This window comes from Gymnogyps californianus, chromosome 8, assembly GCF_018139145.2.
Source record: "Gymnogyps californianus isolate 813 chromosome 8, ASM1813914v2, whole genome shotgun sequence".
Classification (NCBI taxonomy): domain Eukaryota; kingdom Metazoa; phylum Chordata; class Aves; order Accipitriformes; family Cathartidae; genus Gymnogyps; species Gymnogyps californianus.
Window position 1 is genome coordinate 14,075,214 of NC_059478.1, and position 19,864 is coordinate 14,095,077.

General features: G+C 36.0%; 1 protein-coding gene across 5 annotated transcripts in view; it reads left to right on the forward strand.

The window, feature by feature from the left end:
* The window catches only part of COL11A1 (collagen type XI alpha 1 chain), a 163,957-nt gene that overhangs the window by 30,323 nt on the left and 113,770 nt on the right, over positions 1 to 19,864 (forward strand). For all 5 annotated transcript variants that reach the window (XM_050900518.1, XM_050900522.1, XM_050900521.1 and 2 more), the window contains exon 5: positions 7,849 to 7,977. In XM_050900518.1, coding sequence (XP_050756475.1) covers positions 7,849 to 7,977 — 129 coding nt within the window. The remainder of the gene's footprint in view (positions 1 to 7,848; positions 7,978 to 19,864) is intronic.

Below are 19,864 nucleotides of genomic sequence, written 5' to 3' on the forward strand. Positions count from 1 at the left end.
AAATAGCAGGGCTCTTTTTGTTCTTTGCCAGCTTTAAGGATTTGTCACTCCTCATTTAGTACTGTTGGTGTGAACAATACAACCGTTTTTTATAATAAGTATTTTATAATAAGGTAATAACTAACAGAGTCTTTATGTAGATATTTCCCTATAGAGACTTTTTTCTTTCAAAACTCCCCACACGTCAGACCAATACAATGATTTTTTAGGCACTGTGCTGTAAATGAGTATAACGAGACAAAACCTGATGTATATAAGCCTCTCGTTTAAAGCCAATGAAAGCTTCATCTGCACACAGTTTATGAGATTAAGTCCTTGCAGTAATCCTTGTTAATAAAAGGTTTAGATTTTGATACTAGGCATTAACCTGTTTTCATGAAAAAAGCATTCATACACTTATGTACAACATAGGATTCCTTTAAATAGCCTGAGTGAGCAGTTGAAGACAGAGTGATAGTACCTTGACAGCAATATGATTTAACCCACAGATCCCTTCAGATGAGTAACCATTCCTCACATATCTGCAAGCATGGAAAGTCCAAGTGTGCAAGTGCAGAAAGGCCATTCATCTGTGTGCATAATCCCTGAGGAAGGTAGCAGTAGCAGAATGGGTAGAGCTTTTAGTGACTGACCAAAATTGCTGTACAGCTGAAGTAGAATAGGGAAGCTAGCCCAAAGTAAAACTGCCCCAAAGGCATGTAGTTTGAATGATGTGTCATGAGTATCCTCTGTTTCATACTGTCCTGTTGAGCTGCACTACTAGCTAATGTAGACATAGCCAAAATGATTCCCATTATATGTTACCTTTAGTAATTGCTAGAGACCCACTAAATGTTTAGTGTCAGTCAGACTAAGAAGTAATGTTTAACATAAATGGAACAGATGCCAAAAAATATAATAGGTTCCAAGCAAAAATATTTAGAAGGAACCTTCTAGCTATCAACAGCAGAGAAGTGGCCAACTTCCAGCACTGGGAGGAAAAAAAACAACGCAAAAAGTAAAAGCAAAGCAAACAATTTTTCCATTTCAGAGGCACCTAATAAAAAACCAGCATTTTTTACAAAAGCTTTCTATTTGGCTTTGGGTTTTTTGCCTTTTTTTTTTAATCTGAAAGAATGGTGATTTGGTGTTTGTTATTTTTTTATAGTATTTCCAAACTTATGCTTGATGAACAAAAGTAAATAATTCTGTTTTCCTTGTTTCCCTTCCTTATTTTTGAAAGCAGGAAGGCGAGAGAAAAAGAAAGCAAAGCTCTGGTAATTTGTTGGAGTTCAAGTTCATTTGCAAGGAATATTCCCAAGAAACAAAGGAATGGTCATTTAACTAAACTGTTTGTAGTTACATTTAAAATTAACAACCTGGGCTCAAAAAATGCTGCCTGTTACGTCAGCTCCAGCAAATTTTACAGATAGGATTTATTATCACCTCATTTAATATTGTGTGTAATACGTTTAAGTTTTAAACAACAGCTGTAAATGAAGTTTCAAAGATAAATGACAATGTAACAGATTTGCAGGTCTTTTATCAAGAAAATAAGATGTCCTTAGTCACACGTGTGTGTGCATGTGTGTTATGTACACGTGCTGTATATACAGAAACTGTAATAAAATCTAATCTCCCAGCCAGGAATTGAAGTAGACTTTGGTCTGTGAACAGCTATGTTTTGAAGGTTGAAAATTTTAATTGGTATATCAACCTATTTCTTAACCAAGCTGAATATATACTCCTATAACCATGGAGTTTCAAAGAATCAAGAAGACATTGATTTCTATGGAAACTTTGACCTGTACAGAATTCTGCTTTCACAATTTATTGCTTTTACAGTGCTTCACTCTGGCAGGCTCTAAATATCTTTCTCTAGCTGTATTATGCAATGGGCCTGGGTTATGGAATATAATATTAAAGGCCCCTGGAATTCTTCAATCCCTCAAATCTTTGCAGGAAGATTAAATTATTTCTGCAGCAGGTTTTTCTAAATTCTATAGTAATACTATCCAGGCTGTCTAGATTTAGAGTCTATAGTTGTACTGTCACATAACTAGAGACAGTTGGCACATATACACAGGTTAGGATTTCTGCTGATTTACTGAAGAGTCCACTCTGTAATTCTTAGGCTTTAGCCATCATATGAAAATGAAAGATATTGATGTTGTTCTCCTGAGTTGATATAGTGCCTAGCACTGGTTTTGTTATGCTTTTATCACCATTTAGGTAGTCATCTTTAAAATCTAATTATCCCTATAAGCACATAAGAGGTACTCACTTTATCCAGAATATGAATAAGAAGGATGGTATTTTGCTAATGCTAACCCTCCCACTCTAGTTGTGGAAATTCTTTCTGAACCTCTAATATATAAATTAGACATTTAAGTAATTGCTGCATTATTTTTCATTATTTTTTTTTGTCAAGCTGGAAAATGAGCAATAAGCTTTCTCCTAATGCAATCATTCTAGAAAATGTCACTATTTTACTATAAGAAACTACAACTTGAGTTCTCAACGCTGGTCCGGTCACATTGTTATGTAGCATCCTAGTTGTGCAACTACCAAGATCACTTTTTCTTAGAAATTTTTTTTTTTTTAATATTTTGAATAATTTGTGAAGTTTGCTTCTGTGGAGAGAGTGCTACAGAGCTTCTCAAGTAATGCATACCTGCTATTCCCTGGACAAAGGTCACTTTCACCTGGCAGGGTTATTGTTTTATTAAGATTCTTGTGAAAGAGATATCCCAAAAATCTGTCTCTACAACTGAAGTGTTTGAGGTTCTCGTAGAACTAGGGAACTAGACCGTAAAATTTTAAATACTGGAAAAAACAGTAATTTCAGCACTGATTCCTTCATTTAGTGCCCTTACAGCCTTTTAAGAATTCATACTTTTGCCTTTTTAACAATGCTGGCAGGTGATAGTAGAGATGTCTTTTATCAGTGATAGAAACTTTTAGCTGATAAATAGACTATAAATGGACTACTTTATGGTTGTACTTCTCTAATACACCATATTTAGAAAGCATTAGTAAGATTACATAGTTAAAAGGAAAAGAGAATGTTTCGAGAAGAGAGATAATATCTAAGACATTTTGTGAAGTCACAATTAAGATAATAACCAGCCATTAACATTTATTGCTTTTAATGATAAAATAATTCATTCCTTACTTCTCAGGCCCTCAATGATTTACATCATTGAGAAAATCTGACACCATATCTAACTGGAGATTTTCCTTATTCCGATTTCTGCTGTGGAATCTAAGAAAGGCTCTAAAAAGGTGGAATCAAATATAGTGATTACTACCATGAGGCTAACTAAAGCAATAATTACATCAAGAGAAAGTCAATAAAATTGGAAAGAGAACTTGGTAGTCTACTGCTTTGCTGCAAATTGGGTCTTCATTTCCTTTTTTTGTTAGTCAATGCTGTATTTTTTCAGTGTTGCAAACTGTGTTCGTATCAAGAGGCTATGTTTTCAGTGCAGATACCCCACCTTGTGCATTACTACTTTGTGAGGTGTGTTTTTCAACAAATCCTGGATGTGTACATTCACATAAACTTTCTTATTCTAGAATGTCACTGTGGAATGTCTGTGAGATTCACAGAGGAATTTTCAATGACTGAATTCACCACACACTTCCATTCTTAGCTGGGCTGTTCCTTGTAGAGCAGTTAATTTGAGTGAATGTCTGTACAGCTGTTCCAACAGGCAGGCATTCAACTGATTTGAGCATATTCTTCTTGTAGCTCTGTAGCCTGGTTCTCCACATTTGCTGTGGCATGCCACAAAGAAGAGAATGTTTCCTCAGATCTAATTAACTTCTCTTAATAATCTTGGAGGATTCTGCAAAGAGTAGCTTATTTGGTAGAGTACCTTTTAGGACAACGCTACAGAAGTAATCTTTCTGTACCATGTTTTCATGCTAGGCATAACTGGTGGGCAAGATATTTTATGATTCTCAGGCAGCTTTTTTCGTATAACCATGAGGCTGATTCAAAAGCCTCTGATTTTAATTATGAGCACATTCCCAAAATAGAGAGGAATTAAAATGTCCATAGACTTTAACTATTTTTATTCCATATTTCAATGAATTATTCAACTATGCATTGACTTTGGGAGTTATGTGTCGGCTTTGACAACAACTTAGTGTCTATTTCAATAAAGTATTTATGATCCAAACTAAATATTAAGACTCCAAATTGGTCCGTTTTACTTACAAGCAGTACTTGTGTGCTTAATGTTAGGTATGCTTGAATACCTTTCTGGATGTTCCCCTTCACCTCTGGGCAACTAAGGCAGAGACATAGCTCTCAGCTTTCTCGTCCCTGATATGCAAGTAAAGTTAAATATCTGATAAACGCTGTTTCAAATACATTGTATTAAGTGTTATCCAGGATAAAAAATTGTTATAAGGCAGCAGATTTTTCTTCTTAAGGGCTAAATAGGCTTTTAGCACTTTTTGGGGCAAGTTAAGCATACACAATGTTACAAGTAATAAGATGAAAAAGTGGCTATGTATATCTGTCTGATACCTCACCACAAGTTCTCTGCCTCTGCCTTCTACTGTCATCCCACTTATCTCTGACATCAAATCATGGTGGAGGACTGGCTCAGCAGAGACATCAAACATTTGACTTGTATAACACACTATATATCATCTATCAACTTTGTGAAATTGCCTGAGCAGTCTTTCCCAACAACGGTAGTTGTGACAATTTCATAGAGAAGGAAATAGAACTAATCTATATAGACAGCTGCCTTTTGTACTTTTTTTTTCTCTATGCACTTTTCAGAGTACTTCAAGGATGCTCAGGTGTATTTGTAAATTTTACTCTGTTCTCCTGTCTCCTTCCCCATCTTTGCTCTCCGTCTCTTGCTTTCATCATTCTATCCTGTGAGACTTCCTTTTTTCCTGCAATTTTCATATAAGAATAACATTATGCACATATGCATATATATTTAGATACCTCAGTGTTGTTTTAGAGACCAACTATTAGAATTGTTAATAACCCATTACTCCATTTATCCATATTTTCATTTAAAGTTCTTGGGGCTTGTGCAGGTAGATCATTAGGTGCCTAATTTATTAAACCAGGTCATGAAGTATGGCCAGATTAAGTATTTGTAGTTTATTCACAAAGAACTTTATAAAATTCTATTTCAGTCTCATAGAGTCAAGCAGTTAAAGTCAAAGAATGTGTTTGTGAAGACTGAAGTCGTTCTGTGAAAAATTCTCAAAGAGAAAAAATGTAGATTTGTCCAACAAATACCTTAGAATGATAACTAAATCACAATAATGAAATCTGCAATAATGTATGTGGAATTTCATGTGCTGACATGATTGACCTGATCTGAAATGAAAGCTCTTCACTGACTAGAGAAACAGCACTGCCAATACATCACATACAAATACTCAAAGAAGCCATTTAATTAGCAAAGACAGAAAAATTAAAAAAAAAAAAAAAAAGAAAAAGAAAAACAGTGATTTACTGGAAATATTTTTATAGCAGATGTTGAAGGAAAAAGAGGAAAATTAACATTTGAGATGCCAAATGTGAAATCAATCAGTTCCTCAGTAAACTTCTCGCACATGAATAGCCAGTAGCAATTTATGTATACTGTGCAAGACTTCTGAGAGCCTCCCTCCATGTAGACCCATAACAGGCAGACAGGCGGGGCTGGGAAGTACAATCAATGGATAAGGAACAGCTTTAACCAATTTAAGGACATCTAAGCCAAGTGGTAACAGCATGCTGAGTGCTTCTTGCAAACACACAATCCAACAAAACCCAGTGCCAAAATTCCATGGCATTCAAGATCAGCACAAAGCAAGCTCCAGAATACTGGCTATATTGCCCGACCTGGGTTCTCTTAGCATATCATACTAAACAGCAGTAGTTTCAGGAGCAGTTTCAGCATTACTCACACTAGCTGGCACACTGTATACATGGTGATCTGCATGGGCATCTCAGAAAGCCATGTATGTTCAGGGGCATATAGCAACACAATGACCTGAGCTCAACAGGGTGAGGACACATCCATCTCTAATGGTTGCTCCAAAAGAGTTACCTCTTTTGTCTTTCAGTTGCTAATTCTCTCTAACTTATTCCTCTGCTTTACTTAGTTTTAATTTGGCTGGTGAAAAAGGAAGGGCAGAGCACTTTGGAAACACTTTGCTGGAGATGGGGGGATGCATAGCCCAGGCTGACAATGATTGTAAAAACCTCTCAAAGCACTCAAACTCTTGTGGGAGTCATGTAAGGAATCAAAGGGGGAATTTCTCTGTATGTGTAGCAGGTTTTGTAGGAAGATGTCTAAATCAGGAAGCATTAGTGAGCTAAGGAAAATAAAAGAGACAGTCCAGAACCACTGGCAAGGGAACAAACTGCTGCATTTGTAGTAATTCTGGAAGCTTAAAAAAAAATATTCCAACTCTAAATTAATCTGAGACACACATGAGTCTATAAAGTAAAATGAGTTGAGAGTATTGTAAAAAACAGATTTGTAATGTATAGCCATTATGTCTAAGAAACTAAGTATTTCATATTTTATGTTAAATAAGTTAGTAAAAAAATATTGTAGAACTAGGAAAATTGCAGAAGGTTGGTTGATTTTTTTCAGTTTGAGGGTTTTTTGCTTCTTTCTGTGATTTTTCTTTTTGAAAGGAAGGAGCATTACAAATTATTCTTTACTATTTTAAATTATTCTCCAGTTTTGTTAATTTGTTAAAGGCTACTGTACTGAGAGATGTAAAGCAATTTTGGAAATACTGAGATAATTGTGAATTTTCCCAGCTGTACATTTCCATCAGTTATGATATTTTCTCTTTAAAGACAAAACATGCACAGGTATACTAACAAAGTTATTCCTTTGCCCATTTTTGGTAAAAACAAAATAAAAATACATTGGAAGTATATAAAAGCTTAAAAATACCCCCTTCTGGGGGAATAGTGAGAGATTGAAGTTAATGGGTTTTGACCAAGAACATGTGCCAATTTTCAACAACCTTATTTTTATGACAGCTTAAGAAGCTCCTGAATGAGGAAATTTATAGTGGAAATGTTGGCAAGAATTTACCTAACACTGTTTAAATGGTACCACTATGTTAAGAAATACACTGGATGCCAGACAGCTTTCTGTGGAAAATGATAAACGTACAAGGTCTCTGTAGGCGATCTCAGCAGAGCCATTTTTATTATCCAGAATAGTGGGCCTCTTTACTGTGATGTTGTTTTTATGCATGATATATGGGAACAGAGATGAAAATAACATTTGTTAGCTGTTAAAATTTTTATTTCAACATATTCTATAATGTGTATTTACTCAGTGCTTACTTAATTATTTTTTATTCCAATAACTGTGTCTCTGGTACAGCCTTTTTTATTTTATTTTATTTTCTCCCTTCTTTGAGAGTACAGATGTGATGCAAACTCTCAGTGTTATACTGTTGATCACTTGCATGCTGAGCTGCATGCTGGTAATAGGAAGTGCCCTGAATTAAATCTTAGGAATTTAGACTGGTTCCCAGTGAAGAAGTAAACAAACAGCATGAAAATGACAGAGCAGGAGTTACACCTTTCCAGCCTCTCCTTTCTAAACCAGACAGCATTTTAAGCCAGAATTTTGCACCTAATCCATTCAGTATTAATTTGCATTGTTTTGCCATGTGAACAATAGATAAGATGTTTTCCAGAATAGCTGCAGAAATTAAGTAGATATGTTATTTATAATCACAAATGTCAATATAGTATCTAATGTAGGTATTATGTGTCTATTTTTTTCTGAATGAAAACTCTGTACTTCTGATGAACTGTAGACAATCTTTGTTTTTGTTATTTAATCTGCATATGCTTTCCTGCAGGGTGAGATCCAGCAGCTGTTGATTATAGCTGACCCCAGAGCTGCATATGACTACTGTGAGCATTATAGCCCAGACTGTGATTCCCCAGTGCCCAATGCTGCTCAGGCTCAAGATCCTCAAGTTGATGAGGTGAGTAATCAGTCATGTATTACTAGATTTATTGCACATTAGTGGTTGAGCTGGATACAAGTTACCTAAGAATTTACAGCTAAATGGCATGCATTCTTCTAGACATGAGGAGGAAGGTTGCAGGAGTGCATTCATTTTCGCTATCCGCTCATTTATGGTCAAGCATTTGAAGGAACCTATCATGCTGGTATTTGAATAACCAGCATGCTCAGTGAAGTTAAACTGTAATTGCTTAAAAAATTATAGCAATATGAGTTTGTTTTGTTGTACCTATTTGGTCTTCCTGTGTTCATTTATGACCTCACTGATGCTGAGTACCATCAAATGCCACATTTGAAAGACATGGGAGCTATGAGTATTCTGCAATTGTAAACTACTGCTAGAAATGCTATGTATTCCAATGAGCTGTGTTCACTGTACAAATGCATGTACACACAAAACCATTTCAGCCAGCTCCACTTGTAGCAGGTAAATATCAACAGGGACAAAACAGAGTTGGAATTTTTCCCAGAAACACAAATACAGAAACCATTTGTCACTGTAGACCGTTCTCACAGCCATAAACTGAGTAATTCACTGAGGGCAAGATAGTTCCTCAGATTAGACCCCTGAGGGTCAGCAATTTTATGTATTGTTGTACACATTCTAAATACTTGCATCAAACAGTGTAAAGAGGAAAGCTTTTGCAAAATGTAACTAGTCTTAATTGAACTTGGCTCTGGACAGTTAGTATGCATTCAGCTGTGTGTGATCTGACTGGTTATTGTCACTGATTGCTCAAGAGATCACCATTAAAAACTTGCTGAGTTGTTCTCAGATGCCTGCTTTGAGCTAATTTTGAGACAGAACTTTTCCTAAATACACGATAATTTTATTTATTGTTACTATTGATTCTATCTGACTGAAAATTATCTCATCAAGTGACTAAGGTCCATAGGGCCTAGAACTTAGTTCAAGGGGACTGCCACATCCATTGCATCAGAGGTACAGTTCAAGATGTGTCAAGTCAATTACACATAGGTAGAGGACTTTACACTACATTACAGTGTATGGAGTCTGGTCTCTTCATGAGGACCCTGTAGGACCTTCTGTCTGTGTGCCTGGCTACGTGGATCTCCATGCACTATATTCCAAAACAGAACAGGCTGAAAGCATATTGTTGATATTTTATAGGAAGAAAATAAAAGATAGCAAAATCAAATTAATTTTTTTCTCATTATTAAATTTCAAAGAAATTTGAAATTTTGCTTGGAAACTTTCCTGGGCTTTGCTGCTATGTGACTTAGTACTCTGATTCTTTTTCTATTTCCGGTGTGAAGACCTGGAAGGTTTGAATAGGCTAGTGCTTTTCTACTTCAAAATAAGACTGAAGAGTACTCAATCTAATAAACTGATCTTTGTGGGAAAAGGTTGTTAAAATCATTCCTTGGTCTCTTTCTTGAAGAGGAATATATCTAAATACTTAAAATGCTATAACTAAATTGGGAGTACTGTCACCTCCAAACTCACATCAACTCCTAAGCAGGAGTTAACGTGGCTTAGAGAGATTGGAAATATTTGCTTGCTCTGGCCACCACTGATGGCAATGATGGCTCCTGTCCTTTAGTGTAATGCATGTGGACAAGGCTTGGAGTCCACAGAAATTAGTTGGGGTCAGACTATAGATTCAAAATCTATTCAAGATGAAGAAGAATGAATACTTGTGCTCGATTATTAGCAATGACTACTGGTGAATTATTAGAGTGTTTCTAAAGTATGTAGAATATGAATAAAATAGCCCAGGGATTACATTCCCTCCATGATGGATGACTAGCTAAATCTCCTGCCGTCAAATGTTATGTTTATACTATATCAAAGCTGTTTAGCACTAGCATCAGTTGAGAGCACTCATTTGTAGATCAAAAGAAAAATAAGACTCTCATAATTATAAAAACTGTGTGCACATATATAGTTATACACTCATCATATAGAATTCCCAGTTATATACTGCACATCTATTGAAAACAGTCTGTGGGCACCAAACAAAGAAAGGGAACCATAAAAGCAAACAATTGGTGCTGTTCTCCTTGAGCATCCTGAGTAGAGATCATCTATAGCCTAATGCAACTACCACTGGAGTCAGCAAATATTGTTAAATTCAGCAGCCATTGCAAAAATGCTCTTGGGGTTAGTGTTTTTTAATGTGTTTTTCTAAGGCCTATTTTTTTGCCCTGTGATAACACGTATAGTTTGTGGGAGTACCTACAGAGAAAAAAGTAAAATCAAAGATCTTAATTTGTAATGTAACATTTTAAAATGAATTTGAAAAAAATTTGAAAAGAGCTAAAAGATTTAAAAAAATGGAGAACTGCCATTTCTGTTTGCTTCCATTTATTGCTCTGAGTGGTGATTGAATTATTTTGCTTTCTGAGCTAAGACACAATTTTCTTGTTGCTATCCATGAGTTTATATGTGTAACGTTGTATGAATATTCCCAGTGAAGTCAGTGGATCTCTTTAACATGTTGCATAATAGTAATCTGAAATAATCACATCAGCAATGCTACCAGTGTGATGAATATGCAATAGAATAAATGACTGACTGAATTGCCCAGAATTATAGAATTGTCTGCTAAATGATAAAAAAGCAGCTTGTTAAAGCAGGCTACTTTGTTATCTTTTGAGATGCAGACTATCAAATCACATAAATAATTCATTTTAAGGAAATAAATGAAACAAGTCTTATTTAGGTACTAGAAGTTATAGAAGGTAGCAATGCTGATTTTTTTAAACTGTTGATTGCAAAATTAAATAAGGCATTAAAAGATAAAAATATAATTACAGCCAGTCTGTATGGAAAACAATGATTTCAAAATGCCTGATTGCGCGTTTTGAGGAGATTACAATTTTGATAGTGATATCTGATAGAATTTATAGACTTGGACCTTCGTAAAGCTTCTGATTTGTCAACATATGATATTTGAATGAAAAAAAAAAAGGCATTGTATAGTAAAGATAAAGTACCTGACAAACCGATTCAAATCTGGCTGCCTTATTTCAGGAATTACTATAAACAGAGAGCTATCACTGAATTAAATTTTTAGTAGAGTTTCTTAGGAACTGTGCTAGCAATATAGAAATGAGTGTAAAATGGATGCTATTAAAATTTGTCAGAGTCATGATATTGCAGAGCAGTAAACGATAACACAACTAAAGGCAATGTTACACACATACAAGAAAAAGAAAGAAATGCAGGGCAAACATAAAGAACTAGGAAATATACACTGGAATACAGCCTGCTTGGGAGTGTTAACAAAAGAACCTTTCGTGTGCAGCAGATTGTCCCCATCTGTAGGCTTCATCTGCTGCTAAATCAGTGAAAACAATATTGGGGGTACCTGATTTACCAGACTGGGATACTAATCAAGCTGAAAGCCAACATGAAAAGATTACTGTTTAGCTACATTGATTTCCTGGTTTGATCTCCCATGTTTTCACACGAACTTTTGTGATAGAAAGAGGGAAGAGAGAACGCTGGGCTAAAGGCTAGGCAGGACCGTGTCTTTCAGTGTCAGCTTTGGCTTAAGCCAGAAGAAGCTGAAAATATTTGTTGGACAGTAGCCTCAAAAGATTCTGGTTATTAAAGCAGGGAAACAGTTTGTACATGAGCACTCAAAGCAAAACTGGCAAAAAAATGCAGTGCATGTCTTGGTTTGTAAACAAAGGAGTAAGAATACAGACGCGATATTACTTCTCTGTATGCTGTTGGTTGAAACATATACTGGAACATGACATACGGTCTTGGTGTTTAGTCACTAAAACAAATATTGCAAAAATGGAAATGATTCAAATAAAAGCTACATAATTGTTGTGACTTTGGGAATTCAAAAACTTAGTGTGTTTGACTTGTCCACAGCAATGACAAAAGCTTGAAATGTTGCTCAGTTAGCATATGCAAAGAACCTTCACAAAAAAGAAAATACTGGCTGCAGACAAATGGAGAGGGGCAGAGAAAGAAAGTAAGTTAGATAATTTCATTTAGGAAAAGATCTACTAAAATTTTTAGGAATGAAAGAACAAATAACCAAAATGGTGTATCTCTAGAAATCTTCAAGCCAAGGATAGATACCTTTCTAAAAGTTTTGGGAAATGTCATTTATACTTTAGTTGGCTCAGTTACAGAGTCACTGTAAGAAGTTTTGAAGTCTGAAAGTATACAGGAGTTAGTCAAAGTGATCTAATAGTCCCTTCTGGCCTTACATCTCTGAGCCTTTGAATTATTGCAGACCAGAATAAGAAACTGATACTTGGCTTAGAGGAAAAAGACAAATCATGTGATTGCAGAGCCTATTAATGTGTGTTTCCAGCACTGACTACAAAACACAAAGGAAGCGGTTGACTTTTGTCAGTGAAATAGTAAATTATGTTTGTGGAGTTGCACCTAGGAAGCTGAATAGGATTTCTCATGATATCACACACCTTTGTAGTCTCCTGGCAAGTTCACAGCCTGGGAATGGAGTTATTCTGAAAAGTTGGATGATTTTTAGACCACTAAAGAAACATGTAGAGAGAAAGATTTGGCTAAGATGATGTAGGTTTAAAGGCAAAAGTACTTTGTTTAACTGAGTGTAATCCTCATTGCTCTAGGCAGTGTTTCCTTCTGCAAAGGAGCAAACAATCAAATACCCAACATTGTAGGGTTTTGGGCATTTGTTTCAATAGCAATGCTGGCTTAAATGAGTCCTTTCCTTTGCTGTACTCATTTCTACCCTATGCCGTCTTTCCAGTTCAGTTGGTAGAATTGTTTGTGTGTTTGTTGGGAGCAAGATCTGAGACGTCGTCTAGACTAAAAATAATTTACCAACCATAAAATGGGAAAAATGATGGAATATATTGTAGTGATCTTCCATTAAATGAGCCTGAGGATGCATGTCACATCATTGCAACATCAGGAGTGCAATATTTGCTTTTTAAAATGTTTGGGTTTGTCTCAAGACCTTAAGACCTTGACTTTGCTCTCCTATGTAGGTTTACTGGACACTGATTTATAATCAGTGTCTTTATTGATGATACCTTAAGTGCTGCATTGAGATTTTCTTTTTCTTGTTGCATTTTCTTTTTACCTTAGCATCAGATTCAAATTGTGATTTAGGTGATGCAACAGAGAGGATTTCAATGCCTACTTTTTATTTGCAGGGTCCCTTCATCCCTGAATTAAGTGCTGAGGTTACCCTAAATAAAGCTCAGGAAGAATCAAGCATCTCACAATGGGATTCACAAAAACAGCAAGCTGTGAATAAAGACATAGACCTAGCCAGCCTACAAAGGGAGGACATATCTTAAATTCTACCCTTCTCTACAGGCTTACTCAGCTGTGCTATCCCGATCCCAATGCCATTCTCCTACCTAACCAAGGTCAACCTCCTGCATCCTCTTGCATCACCTCTCCCTTCCTATAGGGGGTTAGGTAGGAGTGACCTAAGGACTTCAAGATATAAGCTTTGGACCTGGATGCTGTATTTTCACTTCCATTTTAATTATATCAGTCCCTTTCTGGATGCAAGTAACTGTGATATACGTCTAAACAAGGTTTATTTAACTGGGTAACCTTTAACTACCTTTTGTGTACAGGCTCTGCAAAATCTGTTGAACTTGGCTTTTTGCCAGAACTGTGGGGCTTTCTGTGGGCAGTTCAGGCTAAGCCATTAGAATAGAGATGCATGTGAGTGACATTCCTGTACAGAATGCTTTTATTTCTCTGTTTTGTTCCAACTTCATCAGACCTAAGTGTCATTCAGTCTGAAATTTAAAAATAGGAAAGCAATAGATTAATAGTAATATCCACACACTTTACTCTGTTGTTTATTGTTGTTCATTTCCACCTTCAAGACATGCTTTAATTGAAGTATGCATCAGTTTTCCTTGTTCTTGCTTGTGAATAGCTAGGTATGAATCTCGTAACTCGTCAAGTACAGAGCGATGACCTCAGCAGTTGTCACGACACCAAAAAGGTGTTGCCTAGAAGTTGCTTAAAAAATTGTGCTGAACCTGTAGTTGCTTCTGGAGGAAGAAGAAAGGGTATCTGATTATAGAAAATGTTCAAATTTGAACACAGCAAGGGAGAGAGAGTACTTCCCAAATGGACCAAACCAAATTATTACTTGATGAGCACAACTCTCCGTTCTCAGAAATTCCCAGCAAAGAAGTCCCTGTGTTTGATTTACAACAGGGAGGAGGTTGCCAGATCCTTTAAGGAATGTATTGTATCCTGAAATATATTCATGAAGTGTTGCATGTTATTGTCTTACGTCAGAAGAGGGTTGCTAGAGAGTTCAGAATGTTTGGTGCAATTAAATAGCTTTTGGATAAAGAGAATTAAGCAGAGAACAAACTGGCCAAGAACTTTAGAAAGTAATTAGAACAGTGCATTAGCATGATTTCAGTCTACTGTCATAGTCATTTGACCATGCAAAATCTTCCTATGGCCTGCAAGTTTTGGAGGGTTTTTACGTAGAGAAAGCAGACCAGCTAAGGGGCAAAGAGTTGCAAGCAAGTAAACTGGTAGGAAGCAGGGAGAGGAAATGAGTGAGAAACGTGAGTTCTCTGTACTAGATTGTTCTCCTTCCATCGTAGAATTTTACAGAACAAAGTCTGATCGTTAACAATATGGTATCTTTACGAATCATGCAATGTATCTGAATGGCTAGCACCAGTGGCTCCATAGTAATTCATCCTATCATTTAATTCTGACACTGAATGAGTTACTATGGAGCCACTGGTGCTAGCCATTCAGATACATTGCAGGGTTCATGAACATAGTGGCAAATTGGCCATTTGGCTGAATAGTGTCTTTGGGAGAAAAGGGTCTTTTATTTTGTTGATTTTATTTAAGATTTTTGCTCTATTCTGCTGGTTTTTTTCAGAGGTTTTTTTTTATACTGAGCTTTAAGATTAATTCAGTAATCATTAAGTTTGTTTCATGCTGAATGTATAATTAGGTTTTTAAGGATCAAATATGGGAATGAAATTATATTTTTAAATTATCAAGATTACTTTTCCTAAGGAAGATACGCACCTATGCTTTTCTTATAAATACCTTGTGAATAGTCTGGCCTCTGTCTTGTTTTCAAAACCCTTTCTACTATAAATGGAAATATATTAAATTCTGTTCCAGTTCAATCATATATGCTTGGCCAGCTCACAGAAATTAGAGCAGGGAAAGACCTAGCCAGTCTTCATCTTCCTTGATGTTGGGCAGTATTTCTTCTGGAGTGTCGTCAGGTCTAGTTTTCAATGGACCCAGCTATCAGGCTTTCAAATCTTCTCTTGGAAGATTCTTCTGCAACCCAATAAATCACACTGTCTGGCTTCTGCTGAAGAAATTGCTCCCCAAAGGAACTCTGCTTCATTTATTTTGGACCTATCCCAAACTAATGGATTACTTGAAGAAATGAAATGTTTGCATTTAATGAAATGAACTTGGTAAAGTAAAGGTGCAAATGGTCCCCAAATATGTCGACTTGGAGGCTTCAGGCATCCTTTCAGACCATGTTAGTTTAGTGTCCTTTCAGGTGTTTGACTGATCAGAAGGACTAGTTTTCTGAAGAGGACAGAAAGATAATTATTTTCACATTTAATTTCATGTTTATTGTCATGTGTAGAACATGACAAGCAGTTAGCTAACTTAACAGGTATTAAAAATAGTGATCTTCCTAGCTCTCTTTTTCTTTGTATAGATATATAGACTTTTTCTTTAAGCAATTAACATAATAAAGAACCTTTAGTGTCTTATTCTCCTTTTGACAGAGGCTGTCTTTGGAAGTTAAAGATTTTGTTCTTATCTCCTTTTATCTCCTTGCTTCTATCACTTTAATGAACGATATAAGGACTATGTGGTAGAAGAGGCCACCTTTTAAATCTCTTAACTTTCCTTCCGCCCTAAGATTGACATCTACTACCATTGATTTATTTATATTACTGCATCTGATTTTTAAAACTTTCATTTTGCTTGGCATCCTTTATTTTATTGCATTTTGTAAAGTGTTAGCAGGCCTAGAATGTTTCAAAGTAATCTTTGCCTCTTTAGCTAGCTAGATGATTTAGCATAATCTTTAGGCAATGGAAAAATTGAGCTTATGACAGTTCTTTGGTTTAGGATTTAGATTATTCGTTCCCTGTAATTTGGAAAGGTAGAGCAAAAATTGCTAAAATCTACATCTAAGAATGGGGGCGTAGGTTTTAAGAGTATGGATAGCAGAAGAATCTGTTTTCAAAGTAAGGCTGTCTTCAGAATATTTAAGTCATTCCACAGTTGAAATAGGCCTTGCATGCTGCTGATCTTCTGCTTCTAAAATTCATCTGATGAAGAAAACAGTTCGTCTCTTTAATTGGAATTGCATGATGATCTGGTAGTGTAATATAATCACTCTGGTAAAGAAAGCATGAAGTCATAGTGGAAAGATTTTGTCCCATCAAGAAACAGCAGGTTTTATTCTTCCTTTCATTTGTAAGAAAACAGTCATATGCAATATTCATTACAAGAATGGCTGTTCTGTAACTATTGGTGGTCTTACAAGAGAAGAAAGAAAAACAACAGAAAATTGCATCACATTTGAAGTATGTGTTACCTGATGTCTCTTAGCTGAAATCTCTCACCAAGTTCCAGCTATTGTCCAAGCTGAAGATAAAATTTTCAGTCAATCTTTTTGATATTCACGGGAAATCACTGGGAAAGTTAATACAGTTTTATCTATTTTGCTATGAGCACTTGGTGAATCTCATCTCTGTCGTCTCAGATCTGTAACCATCCCATTATCTAGCAGTATTAGGATTTAGGTAAACTTTCATAGACAGATTTCTTGAGCAGGATTGAAGTAATGCTGCACAGGTGTGGTAGGTATATTTTGCACTTGGCTAAGTCTGTACCCATAGAAGGATCATCAGAATGATCCACAAGCTGAATGCCCCTTTAAATCCTGTTCCAGCTTCTTGATTCCCTGGCTGCATTCCTGGCTAGTAATATCTTCCTTTGGTATATAGCTAACAAAACAAATGATGCTTTCTTCAACTACACTCTTCATCTCTGTCATACTTGCTTCCATTCCCTGCTTTGATTTCTTGCTAGAGTTAGTAGTCTTGACTAAATTCAGAAAGTGGCAGAAGATGCTCTTCCATTTGCATTAATTAATTTTGAAATTCTAGATGCTTTCTCCTATATTTTCAAGAGTCTACTTATTCTCTTTCCTTTGATTAGCAGTGCAACCATGACAGATTTCTGTGAACTCCCCAACTTCTGTGAACTGATAGCAAGGCCTGAGATAGCATGGGTTTTGCACTCAGAAATGTTAGCATCCAAAATGTGAAGGCACTTTTTTCAGGGTTTGTTGAGGCCTCAAACTGAGTGGGTCATACCGCTGTCTCTGGTCATCTGATAAAGGTGACCTTGTAGTTGTGTAGCTCCAGAAAAAGACGGGATATGTGCCACACATCCAATCTTGACTGTTAATGGCAGGGTTTGAGTTGCCAGCTTCACAGCAGGTGACTAAAGCCCCATTATTCACTCCATTAAATCTGTTCCTGGTGTTTGTACATTTAGTTCTCATTTAACTGGCCAGTCCTTCACCAGTCCTGTTGTCTCATCTTAAAAACAGGGAATAGCCTTTATCAGGTTGAGTTGATAACATCATGCTGTGGAATAAATCATACTTCTGAAGTACATCTTTACACCAGTTAGGAGTGTAGAGATGCATTCCTCCATCTGGACAGATTGTGCCTCAGGAAATACACCTGGAAGACTTTGCGTCTATATTTCACTAATTGCAACAGCAACTGTGCAGTACAGTACAAAACATTCTCTCTGTTTATTGGCTGGTGTGAAAGACTAGGTCTTTGTTGAAGACACATTTGCTGGTCTTTCAAAAAGAAACGTCTGGAAAGGAAGGATTGCCGAGAATAACGTCTTTCTATGTAGGAAGTTTAGGGCTACTGCATATTCCCACTTGTCCCCCTTGTATCAGGGGGACTACAAAGTACTACCAATTAGAAACTACCTGAATATGGTTTCAGCATGGTAGCCACATGTCCTAGCTTGTAGGTTCAAGAATTTCCATAATACCCCTGTGATACTGTGCTCTTAAAAAGGAAGAAAAAAAGTCCATGGAGAAGGTCTTCACTTGCTTGGCAGTAATCTGATTCCAGCATGGAAACTGGCATTCCCTACTTCTCATCCATTCCTGTTCTTTTTGTCTGTGTGCCTGCATATCATTGCAACCCAAATGTACCATAGTATTTGTGATAATATTTTGCATATGTCAAGAAAGTTTCATTTTCTTTAATAGAAATGAGTGAAGTACAATACCCAAAAGTAAAGTATTTTCTGTGTGATTATGCATGATGCAATAGATCTCTCCACACACTCATGCTTTTTTGTATGAGTGTTTTCTAGTTCTCATTCATAAATGTCTGGCTTTCCAAACTATGCCTCTGGCAGATCTTAGCATAAATATCAATTTATTCACCACTTTCTTTTTTAATACTAACATACTTGGCACAGATATTTTTCCTTTCTTTTTTTTTTCCAGTCAACATTTCTGTTTAGTTTATGGCCACTGAAGAACTTCTTGTAACCCACTGTTGTAATTTTATTAGTTGCATAGTTGGCACAATTCAGCACAGCCATTCAGCTTACCTTGAGGGAAGCCATACTACTGAGATTTGAAAAACAGTTATAATACTGAGCAACACAGAGTTATATTTTAATTGTTAATTGGTCAAAATGAATGCTGGAATGAATGCTTCCAGTTTCAGAATAGGTCTACAATGCTTACTAAAAAAGAATCTATGTGTCTGGAAGTTATTAAAACAAACTCCTAACAGCATATTTAAGTTTAAATCCAGCTAATGAAACAGTAATTCTCTCCAAAACGTTCCTCCACTTATCCCTTAAGATATTGGATAATATTTAACATGGGTAGTGTCTATTGTTTTGGTACCAATAAAAATTACATAGCAGAGTGTTTGATTCATGTTGTTTGGCTGAGGAGGCGTTTAAAAGTATGTAATGGGTTGTCACTGGTAGGGCGGAATGACCGCATTTGAAGAGCTATATTCCACTAAAGACTTTTTTTTCTTGTAGATCAACCTAGTTTGCATAATCTTCTTGACAGAAGATAAACGAATCAGATTTTACGCATTTGCACATATTTTTATGATTTCCAAAGAAATACAGCAATTTCAATGCTATTCTGTAACTATTTCAAAAGGACTGTTTTTATCCATGTGGTTATTCCTTTTCTTTACTTCCTTTATGTGGCTCCTTATGGTCTCCTAGAAACTTGTCACTGTGTTTTCTTTTTTGGATGTCAGTGGCCTACTTCATTAGAAACAAGTTGTATTGAGTTGCATTTCCAGAACTGCACAAGCCAGAAAACATGTTTATATACATTTACACATCTGTAAAAATGTATCATCACTGCCCGTGAGGCCCTTGGACAATACCATTTGCAAGTCAAAGATGTTTCATTGACTTCACTGGGGTTAGGACTGAATCTTAATTTACTGAACAGGGAGAGAATAATCACATATTACTTATCAGGTTTAAGTCTAAAATGCTGCTGGTTTTGAAAAATATAAACAGAATCAACTTATTTCTGCAATGCCAATGATACCACTGATGAAATCAAAGCATTGCTTACATTATATAACAGGCAGATATAAAGCGCCAATATACTTCACAGAGAGGATATTCTCCACCTAAAATGATAAATGTTTTGCTATTTAAGTGTAGTATTTGAAGTTCTCTTATTAATGTGCAATATAGTTTTGGGCAATTACCAAAAGTATGTTACATTCTTTCTATATGTTTATCAAATCTCATGACTAACCAAGTTATATGTGCACAGGTGTAGAAA